Raw genomic sequence first — 16,465 nt, 5'->3', positions numbered from 1 at the left:
ACTATTTGCTGTTATTTAGTAGCAAGAGCCAGGAGTGGGCCACAGAGGGAAGCTGCCAGAACAAGGGCTGGGTGGAGAGCCTTTTCGCTGTGCTCTTAAATATCCATGCAATTTTGGCATCTCTCCCTTTCCGTGTCATCAGGGAAATTAGAGGGAGGCAATTTATCAGTAAATGATCCATCTCTAATAAGGACTCTGAGTTAACCTGGAGCCTTCTTGCTCACATTTCCCTTGGTGCACTCAGGAGAGAACAATTTTAATATTCAGTGTGTACTCTAGATTATCCACCCACTGGGCAGACTTATTTCATACAAGCAGACTTGCCAGAAAAGTGTTTGGAACTATAGACATTAGACTTTCATGAATTAAGTCCTCACTACTGCAAAAATAATGAGGGCTGGGCTAGGTGCTGGTGACTCACACCTGTTAGCTATTCTTGAGGCTGAGATCTTGGATCATGGTTTGAAGTCTGTAAGACTTTTACTTCCAATTAACCAGCAAAAATGGTGGAAGTAGAGCTGTGGCACAAATGGTAGAAAGCCAGCCTTGAGCCAAAAAAACCCCAAAACCCCCCCAAAAACAAAACCCCCCCAAGCAAAAGTGGAAGGCCCTGAGTTCAATTCCTCATATGGTGGGGGTGGGGCTGAGCATAGTGTCGTATGCACTGTATGGAGCACTATGTGTCGTTATTCCAGCTACTCAGGAGGTAGAGATGGGAGGGTTTCAGTCTGAGGCTAACCCAGGGAGAAGTGCAAGAGCCTATCTAAAAAGCAAACTAAAACCAAAAGGACTTGGGTGGCTTGAGTACTAGAGCCCTGAGTTTAATCCCCAGTACCACAAAGAAAAGAAAAGAAAAACCTTTTTGTCTGATACATGGAATCCCACAAAACCAGAGAAATCCCTCCAGTCCTTCTGTTTGATTCCAAATCCTGAGATAAAGTTGTGTTTCTCACTGTAATCACCTATCTATATGTTTGAAATATGTAGCCTATCATAGAAATGTCTGGTTAGATAACTCATAGACAATTTGACTTCAAATCAAATCTCCAGGAATGCCTTGTCCTTGGCTTCCACTGAGCACTGAGCACTGAGGTGAGCTCAGAGGGGGAACTTTCCCCTGGAGGCTTTATTCTCATCTCTTACAGGTATTGAGCTGCTGTGCAAGAAGATAAGTTTATCCATTTCCACTGCTGGTTTTTACAAAGCCCCCTAAGCTCAGCTAAGATAGTTAAAAACAGGTTGTAATGAAAACCCCAGCCACCCTCTTTTGCTTGCTTCTGGGAAACTTTACTATGCTCAGTTCACAGTGAGCACATACTACAAGTTGATTTTATAAGAGCATCTCCGTGCTCCGGGCAGGACCCTTCCCACCAAACAAGAAAGCCAGTACTTGTTCTGCTCATGCCAGTGTGGGCTGTGAGCAAATGCTAAGACCTTTGTGTACCACACACCTGTGTTATCAAGAAAGCTGCAGCCCTGTATACAGCTAGCTCTGCACCTCTCTTTGGGCCAGCAAGAGCAACAGCAAGGCCACCTGGGCCAGCTCATGTCATAGATGGAAAAGGTCAGAGACTTAATAGACTATAGTCAGCCTCATACAGCTGAGGGCCTCAGTGTGGCGGGTGTCAGGGAATATGTAAAAATCCTGAAGAAGCCAGGCACTGGTGGCTCTTGCCTACAATCCTAGCTACTCAGGGTGCTGAGATCTGTTCAGAGCCAGTGCAGGCAGAAATGTCTGTGAGACTCTTAATGTCAATAAAGCACTCTAGGAAAAGCTAGGAAGTGGAGCTATGGCTCAAGTGATAGAGTGCTAGCCTTGAACCAAAGAAGCTCAGGCCCAGGGCCTAGGCACAGGCCCCCAGGATTGGCATACATACACAAAAGAATCCTGGGGAGCCTGTGTTTCTGTCTTTCCAGTGCTCAGTGAGCCCTATGCTTGTCTTTCTGCATCTATATCTTTGCAGCAAGCAATGGCTAGTAACATTGTAGGCCTGTCTGCACAAATTGACTGGAGAGGCTCTCAGTCTCAATACGTAGGTCATAGAGAATAAACCGTGTTCAGTCCACTTTGGATTAAGTGACTGGGGTCTGTTCCTGGACCATGTGGATGGGATAGCAATCAGGGCCTAGGAAAGGGACATTGTGGTGAGCTAAATGGCAGTCTGCTGACCTGTGTACCTTTGGCTCAGGCCTCTTTAACCCTACAGGTGCACACCTGAGATGCCTAGGGCAGGATGCTTCAAAGCTTTGCTGATACATAGGAGGGTTTACTGCTTTGGATGGTTGACACAGCCTGTGAACTATGGCTTTAGCTTGGAGCATAGTAGACTTTATTGAATCAATTTGGGGACAGTTTTTGAAGCTAGACGTTGCTTTGGCCCAGAACAGAATTATACACTCAACTGACCTGCCCCTCCTCATATTTTAATATGGATAAATGCTTTAATTATAACTGTTTATGGACATCTATTGTTTTAAGCTCATTTGTCATTGTTTTTATAAATAGCTACATTAATGTCTACTTTATACTGTAAAGGCTCAGGGGGGGTGTGGAGCAAAAGATTTTTCTCTATTATTATTAGCAATGGGGTGTGCATAATTCCCTTGTGGGAAGAATTATAGTTTCCATATCATTTTGAAAGTTTAACATCTTTTCTACTAGTCTGTTAATCACTTTCTAAATCTGGAGTTTCTTTTCATCAGATTGATAACTGCTGAGGTCATTTGTTCTGATGTTGGCCTTTGATGCTTCTGAACACACAAAGAAAGTTGTATGAGCTTATCTTTTGTTCTCTCTCTCTTTTTTTAATTTCTCAGATTGTACAGACAGGAATTTTTAATTTTATTTTGGACCTTTTTCATTGATGTTTAATAGGCTATATCAAATGTTATTAAATGCCACATGAATGAGAGCCACTATTCATGAGGTTTTTCACATATTCTGAATAATATTTTCTTTCTTTTTAGCTGTCTCCGTTATGAGGTACAGCGCCTCTGCTTTTGGGTTTGCAGTAAGTAACCTGAAATGTACTTTCATGAAGTTTTGCACGTTTTTTTATTTTGTTTTTTTTCCTGAGCCTATGAATTTCCCCCCAATCTTTCGAATAAGAGGGTGGGTAGCATGGAAGAGCTTAACATGAGAAACACAGCTTTGATAGTAGCAGCTTCTATAAAAATTACAAGTTAATTAAAATAAACTGCAATAAGAATGTTTATTTCTCAAAGGTGAAGAGGTCATATTTTCTACAAGGTGGTTGTTTGAGAGGCTCTTTTTAAGCCCCCTTTTCCCTTCCAGGCTGTGTGGGGACCTGGCATGTACTGGAGAGGGATTTTTTCTCGTTAATGGTGTAGACAGAGGGGCTGGGAGTTAGGATTGGGGTTGCTCACATTAGGGTAAGTCAATCTTTAGCCCAAGTTGAGGGTCCCTGTTTTCCTGACCAGCCTCCTGGAGCAATTTAGTCAGACAAAGTGAATGTCTTGTACTTTAGGTATGCCGTAAAACTGGATGGTGTTTCCTCTGTCCCCAGGGCTTGTAACTATGCAAATGAAAGCTGAGGTACACAGTGTGCTGACTCAAGGAGAGTCCCTTTTACTATCCCTCCTGGGTGAGTGTAGGTTCCTGTACCCATTAGTTATGTGTGACTCTTCCCAAACACTTCTGCTCTCTGTTGTAAGAACTTCATGTTTTGTGGGTGTTGCAGTCTTTACTGAATCTTACAAAGAGTATACTCTGTCCACAAAAAAAACACATGACTACGCTCAACCAGACATACATGTGCAAAATATACACATACACCTATCACAAACATATGCCGCAGACATTCAGACCTCACACACATAAACACATACTCATATACACGCATGCATGCTCCATACCACAGACAAACTGACATGGTACATATAATACACACTCAGAAATATACACATATACATACATACACACATCACAAACACATGCCACAGACACCCAGACACCCACACAATACACTCATGCATACACATGCATGCCCCCAAACCACAGACACACCAACATGCTACATATAACACATGCCCAGAAACACACACCTCCCTTCTCTAACAAGCTTTCTCACCACCACCCTCTCCTTTTCCTTCTCTCTGGCTTACTGTCCATTCACACAAAAACACTGCATTGTGTGCAAATCAGTGTTAATGGACTTCTTAGAGCCCCACAGTGACCCACCCCTACCCCTGAACTCAGGTAGAATAGTACCATTGAGAGCCAGAAATGGAATCCTCACTCCAAATCTTTCCTTTAAAATGTACAGAAAGCCTTGCCTGCCACAGACACCAATCCTACAGATTTCAGAAGAGTGTACCCCTGACCCCCATCCCATATCTCCGAGCACTGGGAACCAGTGGCTCTGGGGGACAGAATCCACCAGGCAATAGCAGAGCAGCAGGACTCCAAACTCTCCAGGCTCCATGGTGACTTGTAGAAACCTCTTTGATGTGTGATCCTCATTCCAGGATTCTGAGTCACAGCACAGTTGCCCCGTCTCTTCCTCACTGGACCCCATTAGCTCTGGAAAGCCACTAACGCTCTGTCTCCTTCTCCTAGTTTGACGCCATCCTGGATGTACTGTCATCAGCGATCGTCCTGTGGCGTTACAGCAATGCGGCTGCTGTGCACTCTGCCCATAGAGAGTACATGTAAGTGGATCCTACCTTTGCCCCAACTCCAGAAAACCTGTAAATGAAAGCCACATAATTAGGCCCTTGACACATATCACCTTGTAACTTTTTGACCCAAGTTGCCTTGGGGGGCAGCCAGTGTTATGTCAGCTGCTGGCCAGGTCTTTGCTAGAATGGTCAGAGAGGTCACATGTGCCTTTATATTTCTCTCTTCCCTGGTCTGGAGCAAAGATCTGCTTGTCTATCCTTTGGCCCAGCTATTTTATGTCTATCCATCAACCCTCCCAATCATTCCCCTCCCCGCCCCCCATCACCACTTCATTGTTTTCGGTTGTGAGGGTTATTTTCCTCATTCTAAGTAAAATGAATTCATCACTGTAACTTGTAGAAGACATCTTGGTGGCATTTTAAATTATTTCACTTGCCTCCCACCTTTGTCTGTACTGGAAGAAGTTGCTAAATGCTGGGGGAGAAATTGACTATGAGAGGTTTGTATATATGACCACAAATCTCTCTCTCTCTCTCTCTGTTTTGCTCTGTCTTTTTATTTCTCTATGTCTGTCTCTTTTTCTCTTTCAACTTAGGTCTCTTTACAACATTTGTAGTCCTTGGGGTAATAAGAGACCACAGTCAGAATCAGATTATTCTCTCTTCCCTTCCTCTTTCTCTTCCATCCCTCTGAGTCAGATCTCTCCCTGTCTCTTGCTCTCTCCCTCTCCTTCTTCCCCTCCTTCCCTTACCTCCTCTCCCCCTTCCTCTCCCCCTTCTCGGCTTCCTTCCCTCCTTCTCAGAGCCCTTCCTTCCTCCCTCCCATCTCAATATGCTAGGCAAATACTTAACCTCCAGAGTCAGATTTCTTGGCTTTTGAAGACAATGACTTGGTAGATCTGAGACTATTCCATGCCTATTCTCTTTATCTGGAAAAGCAGGGAAATAAAAATTCTTCCTAAGATTATTGTGATTACATGCATATACATATATAAACTCATATATATATATATGCATTTGTGTATATATATATATATATATATATATGACTTGTGTGAATATATGTGTCTGCGTGTACGCGCACACACATACACACACAAGTGTATATACAGGATGTGGTGGAATTTTTATTGTGCCTATGCAATACAAAGGAGCAAATCCCCCTGCTGTGATTTGTTGTGGTCTGCAGAGAAAGGACTCCTGTTAGGACTTACTGAAATCAAACATAGGAAGGCTGAGCTATCTCTTCGTGCTAGGAGATTTAGGTAGGGATGCATTTGAGATTAAATGTCCTGAAATGGAAAGCTACTGAAAAATGACAGCATGAGAGCAAATATTAGTTCACTTCATTGTTGGTTTTAGCTAGTATACAAAACTTCTTTTACATGTCAAATATTTATTTTGATTGTGCTAGCTCTTTTAGCAAATATGAAATACCAAACTTGGCTGAGCATTGGTGATTCACACCTGTAATCCTAGCTATTCAGGAAGCTGAGATTTGAGGATCATGGTTTCATTCCAACCTAGGCAGAAAACCTGTGAGACTCTTAGCTGCAGTTAACTAACAAAAAGGCTAGAAGGCTCAAGTGATAGAGCTCTAGTCTTGAGCACAAAAAGCCCAAGGACAGTGCCCAGACCCTGAGTTCAAGCACCAGGAATAGCACAAAGAAGATAAGTAAAATATCAAACTTGAATTGTGAGGTGATAGTTTTTTAGATAAAATCAATTTTTAAAGAAAAGTTAATTTGCAGGCACTGGTGGCTCACGCCTGTAATCCTAGCTACTCTGTGTAAGCAGTATGCCCACCTTTGGTCCTCAGCTCCACCCAGATCTGCTGGCTCCTCCCTGTCTCTGCCCAGACCTACCTGAACTCCCATCTACCTCATTTCCTATCCCCCAGACCCTGCTGCTACCTATAGCGGAGGCTGCCATGTGCTCTCTCTCTGGGGGAAATATGGCTCCTCTAATAAACCTTGTAATCATCTTTCTCCTGTGTCTGTCTGCCTTTACATGGTCCTCTGGCATGGATGTGACAGATCCTTTCATTGATCCTTTCACTCTGGAGTCTGAGATGTGAGGATCACGGTTCAAAGCCAGCCAGGGAAAGAAGGTTCATGAGAATCTTTTCTCCAATAATCCACTCGAAAACCAGAAGTGGCACTGTGGCTCAAGTATGTGAGTGCTCGCCTTGAGCTGAGGAGTGCAGAGACAGAGCCTAAGCCCAGAGTTCAAGCCCCAAGACCGACCCAAAAAAAAAAGTTAATTTTGTGATTGAAAAATTAAACCAACACATTTTGTAAAACTTTAAATGATGGTTAGTTACAGTAGCGTAAAGGAGCAGGTAATGTAGCCACCCAACCTGTTAGGTAGGAATTTGAAGAATCCTATGAAACAATCTAGAAAGTGTAAACTTGGATTTCAAAAGCAGCCACTAACTATATTCTATGAAGAACACAGAGCTTTTGATTCTGCAGTAGCACTATCCTATGCACTTGGCATCTAGTGTAGGTGGAGTTGTCTCATCTGAACTGAGAGGTGTTTGAAGTGTAAGATACCCATCAGATGCTAAAGGCTTAGCAATTAAAACAATATCAACATTTTTACTAATTTGAAAAACATTGAGCCTGGGTGGCCCAGGCCTATAATCCTAGCTACTCTCAGGAGGCTGAGATCTAAGGACTGCTGTTCAAAGCCAGTGTGGGCAGAAAAGCCCATGTAAGACTCTTATCTCCAACCAACCAACAAAAAAGCTGAAAGTGGAGGTGTGGTTCAAGTGATAGAGCACCAGCCTTGAGTGAAAAAACCAAATGAGAGTATGTGGCCCCAAGTTCAAGCTCTAGTACCAAAACTATTGATGACATGCTAATATCAGACCATGTTGAATATATTAGGTTAAAAGATTGAAACTAATTTTTCTTTTTACTTTTAAAATGTAGCCTGTAAAAGTTTAAAATTACCTGTGTGTTGTACATTGTATTTTTGTTTCTTAGAGAAATAGGTGTAAACTAGTATAAGGAGAAAGCTCTTTTTCTCTGCCTGTTTTTAGAGAAATCATCTTGAATTTGATTGATAATTCCAGAAGTAATGAAAGGCAGGGTTTTTCTAATTTCTCTCTTCTTGCTTGCTTTTTAAAAAGTCTTATTTTCTTCCTGCCAAAATGATTTTCGTACATACTAGCCACAAAGCCAAACATTCTTGTGGCTTTTCTGTAGAGTTGAGATCCTTTGACCATTCCCACATGGCCTGGAGGTTTCCCCAAACCAAGGCTGATGACAGTGTCTTTGGTCCCCAAATAGGCACCATTAAACAACAACAACAATATATATACTACCAGAAAGCCAAACACAGAGGTGATGCTTGACCATTTTTAAATGGTGGTGAGTAAAAGGCTATGTATTAAGTTAACTTGGAGATTCTTTTTTTGTTGTTATTGTTGGTTGTGGGGCTTGAACTCTGGGCCTGGGTGCTGTCTCTCAGCTCTTCAGCTCAAGGTGAGCGCTCTACCACTTGAGCTACAGCGCCACTACCGGTTTTCTAGTGGTTACTTGGAGATAAGAGTCTCACAGACTTTCTTGCCTGGGCTGGCTTTGAACTGCAATCCTCAGAACTCTGCCTCCTGAGTAGCTAGAATTACAGGCGTGAGCCACCAGTGCCCAGCAACTTGGAGATTCTTAATCCAAAGATCCAAATGATACCATCTTCCATACTGTTGGCTTTAAACTTCTGTTGTTTTTTTTGAGACAAGGTCTCATTATGTAGTCTAGGCTATTCTTAAACCAAATATACTCCTTGGCCTCCCCTAGGCCTGGGATTATAGGTGGGTTTTACCACATCTTTCTAGTTTAAAATTTTCATCTCTGGCTCAACCAAAGTAAGTACCAAATTAATGCAGTCATTACTAGCCAAGAAGCAGATAGTTGGTGATCATAATGAGCATAAATGGGTTTTATGGGAGAATAGCTAGAAAATCCACTCATTTCCAGTTGCTGGGAAATAATACTGGAATTGAGAAACAGCCAACTGTGTTTAGTTCTCTTATTTTTCTGAATCAGACCGCAGTCTCAGAGCATATCTTTGAGTTTGAAATTGCCAATACATGGTCCTTAGCCTTGTACCCCTTGACTGTGTCTCTTGGTCTTTCATACTGAGGTGTTTGATGCCGACAGGAAGAGATGTTATGGCTTTTGTACCACCACACAGTGTAACTACAAGAGTTTTGTTGCTTTTTAATTTGGGGGAGGGGCAAAACACATAGCATAAAATTATTATCTTCACCATTTTAAGTGCACAATTCAGTAATATTAAGCATCTTCACTTTATTGTGAAGCAGCCAGAGCTTGGTATCTTTTAAATTATTTTATTTTAATTTTAATTTTTTGTCAGTTGTGGGGCTTGACCTCTGGGCCTGGGCACTGTCCCTCAGCTCTTGAGCTCAAGACTAGTGCTCTACTACTTGAGCCAAGTGCCATTTCCGGTTTTCTCAGTGGTTTATTGGAGATAAGAGTGTCATGGACTTTTCCTGCCTGGTCTGGCTTTGAACCACGATCCTCAGATCTCAGTCTCCTGAGTAGCTAGGATTACAGGTGTGAGCCACCGGCACCCAGCTCCAGAACTTGGTATCTTATAAAATCTACACCCATTGAACAATTTCCCTTCTTTTTCCCTCCCAACACCTGGTAATGCCTTGTATGTCATTTTTCTATTGTGGTGACTTTGACAACTTTAAAGAACTTGCAAATGAATCTGACTGTTTTTTGTCTTTGTGACTGGGTTATTTCACTTAGCATCCTGTCCTCAAGGTATATCCATTTAGAAGTATATAACAAAATTTTCCTCTTTTTTCGTTTTGGTGGGACTGAGGTTTGAACTCAAGACCTTGTGCTTGCTAGAGAAACACTCTACTACTTAGCCACATTCTCCCAGCTCTTTTTGGCTTTATTTTTTCAACTAGGATCTTGAGTTTTTGCCTTGGCTGGCTTTGTACTGAGATCCTCCTACCATGCCTTCTGTACAGCGGGGCTTACAGACATGTACCACTACGGCCAGTTTACTTGAGATGGAATCTCACTTTTCCCCCCACAGGCTAGCCTTGATTTGATCTTCCCTGTCTTTACCTCCTAAGAAGCTAGGATTGCAAGTATAACCCACCTTGCCCAGCTTCCACACTTTTCTTCTTTTTAAAAGCTGAATGATCTTCCATGTTTTGTGTATTCTTTCATCCACTGATAGACATTTAGGCTGTTTCAATCTAATAATTGTGAATAATGCTGCCATGCATGGATGTGCAAATATCTCAGAACCTTTTTTCAAATCTTTTGGATATAAACCCAGAAATGGGATTGCTGAGTCACAGGACAGGTTTTGGGTTTGTTGTTTTTTTTCAAATTAGTGGTTTGTTATTGATGGTACAAGGGTTTGAAATCAGGGCTTGCTAGCTAGGTGCTCTGCCACGTGAGTCATGTTCCTATCCCATTTTGCTTTCATTAATTTTTAACTAGAGTATTTTTGCCTGGGCTGGAATGGACCGTGATCCTCCTGTTTATACTTTCTAGCACAGCTGAAATGGCAGGCACATGACACCACACCCAGTTGTTTATTAGTTGGGATGGAATCTTGAACACTTTTCGCCTAGGCTGGCCTCCAGCCATGAGCCTCCCAATTTTAGCCTCCAAAGTAGTTAGAATTACAATTAGATATCAGTTGCAACCATTTCATAATTCTATTTTTAAGCTATAAATTTTTTAAATTAAAAAAATTTGTTGGTTGTGGGGCTTGAACTCTGGGCCTGGATGCTGTCAGCTTTTCAGCTCAAGGCGAGTGCTCTACCTCTTGAGCCACTGAGCTTCCAGTTTTCTGGTGAGTAATTGGAGACAAGAGTCTCATGGGCCTTTCCTGCCTGAGCTGGCTTTGAAGCGTGATCCTCAGATCTCAGTCTCCTGAGTAGCTAGGATTACAGGCATGAGCCACTGGTGCCCGGCTAAGCTCTAAATTTTAAGCACAGTCAGTGGAGTGAAGGTGGATCATCAGATTTTCTCATAGTTGGGGTTTTGAACGTGTGAATAGGTCAGGAGTAAGGACAAAGGAATCAAGTGTGTAGGGGGTGGAGTATTTGGACCAGGGTATCTATACTGGGTAAGGAGAGGTAGAAAGGGCAGTGGCAAGGTTAGTGAACAGATGTCTTGATGAGGTCAGTTGCTGGTGTTTAATGTGAGATTTGAAAAGCCAGGATCTCATAAGTGCTTCAGCTATTGGTGGTGTTTGGCAGGTAGGTGGGTGGCTGTGGTGTGGAAATAAAAGACCAGGGATTTGGAGGAGGCCAGGTGTGGACTGTATCCTCCACCTGGGCTAGAAGCTCCCAGGAGTGCTTGCAGAGTAGGAACAGACGGAGGCCGTAAAGCAGGTACAGCTATCATCACTAAATCAAAGTTGGGGGTTAATGAGAGGAAAAGGTCCCTGAGTGGTTGCGTCGGATGGTTGCAGGTTGTGCTGGGCAAGGAAGATGGAGAGGAAGTTGGAGAGTATTCCCCAGGAAGAAAGAGGCCTTGAGGAAGGGGATAAGAGGCAGAAGCACCTCTGCCTCACAGGTAGAAAACGTAGCTTGGTTGAGAGATGAGCAGGTTTCCATTCAGGCAAGATGGTGAAGGGAACACCAACGCGGAGTTAGAGACGGAGAACCTATGTGAGAATAAGGGTGCCAGTCCCGGGGAGGAAAGGCATGGAGCCTTACCAGGGTAAACAGGGGAGTCTGGTGATGAGGGTGGGATGGAGACATTGGCCTGTTGCTAGTGGATTGCTGTGTAGCCAATGAAAAGAACGAAGCATTATTTGTACCCTCCCATTGTGAGCTCTAAGTTCAACAGTTGAAGAGAGCATGGTGCAGGCTAGTGTGTGTGGTCTTTTCTCATTTGTTTTAAGAAAGAGGTTGACATTCACACACACTTGTTTAGGCATATGAAAGATGTCTGCAAGGACACAAAGGAGACTGGTAGCCAGATCGCCTGTCCTCAGCAGAGGGGCTAGGGACAGACAGAGGGAGTCATTTCTTTATATCTTTTAGACCATAGCTGTCCAGTAGCTTCTCTGTGATGACAGACAGGCTATGTGTTACTGCACTGTGCCTTCTGCTAGGCACTAGCCACGTGTCTGTGGCTACCAAGGGACTGAATTGTTGCTTGTATATTTGCCTGTACTGGGACTTGAACTCAGGGCCTCTTGATTTTACTTGGCTTTTTTCCCCTCAAGGCTGGTGCTCTACCACTTGAGCCTCAACATCTGGCTTTTTGATGGTCAGTTGGAGATAAGAGTCCCACCGGCTTTGCTGCTCAGGCTGCCTTTCAAACGTGATCTTCGGATGGCAGCCTCTTGAGTAGCTAGGATTGTAGATATGAGCCACCAATGCCTGATGGGACTGAATTTTTAACATGAAAATAATTTAAATAGTCACATGTGGCTAGAGGTTACCACATGAATGAATGCCTCTCTGTACTTTGATTGCTTTTAACCTATTTTTTTTTAAAAAGGTATGAGTGTTTGTTAATAAATCAAAGTTCAGGGTGTAGTTCAGTGGTAGTTTTTGCCTCACATGCCTGAGGCCCTGGGTTCCATCCTCAGCATCAAAGAAAAAGAAAAGAAAAAGAAAAAGTGCAGGATGATTGGAGATGAAAGGTTTTGAGGAAGGAAGGAAGGGCTGGAGGATATAGGGAGAGAAACTAGTGTGCTAGGAACTTGGCAAGACTGAATGACACAGGGAATTTTACTCCTGTGAAAATAGGCCATTCTCAGCTCTATGCACCTTGTAAGGCCACAGGAAGGACAGCCTCCTGCTGCTGTCAGCTGCCAGGGCTGTCAGAATGCTTGCCACAGAAGATACAGCTTGGCGCTCTTTGGGAACCTCTGACATTTTGCATACGCTTGCAGCACAGGTGAGGACACACACGGGTGCCCCAGGCCCAGCTGTCTCTTTGGCCCATCTTTCAGCTCATTGAGAGTTTAGGGGTGGAGGCAGGTGGGAGGTACTCCTCATCGCATAGGCTTCTCATTCTTTAGCAGAGTCAGCAAAGTAAGCCTGGTTGGTTGTTCTGGTCCAAGCGTACCTGCAGATGGCATTCTGCTCAGCGGTCTGTTGTAAAGTGAATTTGAGAGCTCTGGGAAGGCTGTTCTAAAGCTGCATACATCCTTCGCGTGTGTTCTCATGTGAAATAAATGGACCACACTGGTTCTCACCCAGGGAACCTTTTTCAATTTGCTTGAAAATGCCTTGGCTTCAAAACCGTCAGGATGGCTTTGATGCGGGTCTTTTCATGACTGGCTTCAGCAAGCACCTTTGCTGCTTTGGGAAACAACTCCACAAATGAAGCAAGAAAAGTAACTAATTCTGTGGAGGGATGATAGCTTGCTTGGTCATTGGCTTTGGGTATCTCAAGAGCCATGAGTTCTACCAAGAATATTTTTTTAAATTTTTATTGTGAAAATACTGTACAGAGAGGTTACAATTACATGGGCAAGATAATGAGTACATTTCTTATTAAGCATTGTAGCCTCCTCCTTTGTTTCCCCTTCCCATCCCTTCCCAGCCTCCCCCCCATCACCCAATCCTCCCTGCCCCCCTCCCCACCAAAGTTGTAAAGTTCGTTTCTCCACGTAACGACTTGTACATCTCATTGTTGCAATGGGTCCACCTGTATCCCTATTTAAATGATTTGTTTTTTTTCCCTTCTCCTCCACAAATTATACCAACCTCAAATACAGTGAAAGCAGGGGTTATACCATGGGGGAGAGACATACAAAGCAACAAAGAAATAATCTTATAAATGTGTTAGAAGCAATCACATGAAAGAAAAAAAAACATTTGAATACATATCTCAGGGTTCATTTCCCTAACATCACCATATCTGACTTTTTCTGCTTGACTCAGACGTATACTAGTTATTGCAAATAAGGGAAACCATGGGACCTAAGTTTCTTTGGGCCTGGCTTATTAAGTGAAGTAAGCCAGGCCCAAAGAAACTTAGGTCCCATGGTTAGGAAAAGAATATTTTTAAATAGTATTATAAGCCAGGTGCCAGTAGCTTACATCTATAATCGTAAGCTACTCAGGAGGCTGAGATCTGAGGATCATTTGAAGCCAGCCTGGACAGGAAAGTCAGCAAGACTTCAATTAACCACCGAAAAGCCAGAAGTGGAGCTGTGGCTCAAGTAGTAGACTGCTAACCTCAAGCAAAAAAGCTCAGGGACAGTGCCTAGGCCTTGAGTTCAAGCCTATGTGGCATCAAAAAAAAAAAAGAAACAAAAAAACAAAAACTATCAGAGCTCTCCTTTTTCTCATGGAGAGAGTGTTTGATCTGGACCTAAATCAGAGGCTCTGGGGAAATGAATTCCATTTACTCAAAATTTGTCTAGTGCTGTTCACTTTACAAAGCTCTTGAATGTGTTTTAGCTTGAGTAGGATTTGAACTAGAAGAATAAATAACTTAAGAGGAACCACATGACTGATGGGATTTGAGGGAAACGGTGGAGCCTCTCTCTGTAGGAGGACAGGGGCTCACCTGCTTTAGTTTTGATTTTGTGTTTTCGTGAAGAGAATGGATTCTACCGTTTCCACGTCAAAACCTTTTTCATCTATCAAGGACACATGAAACGCACTGTGACACATAGACGACACTAAAGGTTTGTGGTGTTGTGAGAGGAAGGGAATGTAGACTGTTCCTCTTGGGCCTTGAATTATATTCTCCCCTGCCAAAGATATTCACAAGTCCTAACCCAGAATGAGATCTTATTTCAAAGTAGGGTCTTTGTAGATATAATCAAGTTAAGACGCAGTCTTGGTCTGCTGCGTCTTGGTCTGCTGTATCAGACTAGTGTCCTTATACAGCCAATAGGACACAGAGCCTTCCAGAGCCTAGACAGTCACAGGACAATGCAGCAGCGACTGAGTGCCAGAGATTTCAGGAAATACTAGAAGCTGGAAGAGCCAGGAAGCAGAGATTTAAGAAGAAATAGGGCTCTGCTGACACCTGGCTTTTACATTTTTAGACTCCAGAACAGTTAGGTAGACAATACATTTCAGTTTCGTTGCCAGTTTGTGGTGCTGTGTTAGATGGTGCTGGCAGCCTCTGAGAGAGCTCTCTGTCACTGCTGCTCTGTCGTTCACCTACTTTATGATCTTTTGATTTTCCCTTTTTCCCTTTTCTTTGTAGTGTCATGTTTTCCTTCCCCTTTTTTTCCCTTTGTTTTACTTTCTTGCTAGGATTTGAATTAAAGACTCATGCTTGCTTGGCTGGTGCTACCTCATGAGCCAGACTTCCAGACTGTTTATTACTGCCTATGTTCAAGATAGTCTTGAAAATGTTTTGGCCTGAGCTGGCCTCAAACTCCCCTCCTTTCTCTCTCACCTTCCTGAGGAGCTAGGATTACAGGCATGAGACACCAGCATTTACCTCCATATCCATTGACAAACATGATTGCCCATATTAATTTATTTATTGCTAAGTAAGTCCACACAAGACTTGATGCTGACATGGGCAAGAGATTTTAACTGTCTTTTTTTTTATTCCCAAGTCCTTTAAAGGATGCCTAGCACTTAGTAGATGATCACTAAAGAGTTGCAGAATGAAAAACTGAACTATGGTATTCTTGCAAAAGTTTTGTAACCCTTATTAGATGATAACAATAAACATTCACTGAGTACCTGATTTATACTGTGCTCTGCCTTAGAAAGATGTGTTGTTGAACTCCCTGTAGAGAGGCAAATACTTTTCCTGAAGACTTATAACTAGTAATGGATAGAATGGAGTTCAGATCTAGTTCTTTCTTGTTCTAAATCTTGCTTACAGCCACTATGTAAGACTACCTCTCCAAACAGTCATTTGCAAGGCTTGGTTTGTTCAGGAGTTTGTTTTTTGTTTTTTGGTATGTGTATGTGCACACACATGTGCATGAATGTCAATGTGCATGCCTTTGCCTTTGTGTGTGTGCTGGTATTAGGGCTTGAACTCTGGGACTAGGTGCTGTCTTTTAGCTTTTTTACTCAAGGCTGGCACTCTACCACCTGAGCCACAGCACCACATCTGGCTTTTGGTCATTAATTGGAGATAAGAGTCTAATAGACTTTCCTGCCCAGGTTGGCTTTGAACCATATTTCTAAGACCTCAGCTTTCTGAGTAATTAAGATTACAGGCATAAGCCATCAGCTGAATTTGTCATTATCTGATCCCACTTCCTCCCTAGAAATACCTTTTCCTTAGCAATAACAAACCCAGAATTACTTAGAAGGATAGGGGAGGTAGCTGTGGATTCAGAAGAACTAAGAACTACATGTCCCTATTTGAAATGTAGTCCTATGCTTTTGTTCAAACAAAGGTGGGGAGAATATCCACAGATAAACATGCCTGGGCTACTGCATGGTCATCTAGCAGCTGGGTCAGTAGGAGCAGATGCTCAGATCCTGGGTTCCCTGGCAAATGGCAGTCATGATCAGCAATGCAGCCTCTGACATCACAGAGAACTAGCAACTAATGAGCCATTGGTCTTGGCCCCAGCCTGGTCTTCTCCATGTCTTTCAAACAGCTCTGGTTTCACCACATGAAGCTGAGGGTTAGTTCTGCAGCTTAAGTATCAGGGAATAGAAGCCAGACTTTATCCACTTCTGTGGCCTCTCCTCCAGTTTCTGCCAGGACACGGCACTTGCTAAATTAGGAATGTTCTGTCTCTGAGAGACCCAGAGCCCAACACTGTGAAAAGGGCCAGTGCTATACCACAATTTAAAACCAGCACCTGCTCTCTGTTGCCCTGTTGTGAACTGCTTGCCTATATGAGGAGGGTGGAT

The 16,465-nt window shown here is 43.0% G+C and overlaps 1 protein-coding gene across 1 annotated transcript in view; it reads left to right on the top strand.

Annotated features, from left to right (window-relative positions):
- Tmem163 (transmembrane protein 163) overlaps positions 1-16,465 on the top strand; it is a 220,282-nt gene that overhangs the window by 134,761 nt on the left and 69,056 nt on the right. The window contains exons 3-4 of the mRNA XM_042683511.1: positions 2,968-3,011; positions 4,580-4,671. Of these exons, the coding sequence (XP_042539445.1) occupies positions 2,968-3,011; positions 4,580-4,671 (136 nt within the window). The remainder of the gene's footprint in view (positions 1-2,967; positions 3,012-4,579; positions 4,672-16,465) is intronic.

The sequence above is a fragment of the Dipodomys spectabilis genome, unplaced genomic scaffold (assembly GCF_019054845.1).
Source record: "Dipodomys spectabilis isolate Male_0828 unplaced genomic scaffold, ASM1905484v1 ptg000081l, whole genome shotgun sequence".
In the NCBI taxonomy this organism is placed as follows: domain Eukaryota; kingdom Metazoa; phylum Chordata; class Mammalia; order Rodentia; family Heteromyidae; genus Dipodomys; species Dipodomys spectabilis.
The sequence above is the reverse complement of the archived record's forward strand: the minus strand, read 5'-3'. Positions and strand labels throughout refer to the sequence as shown.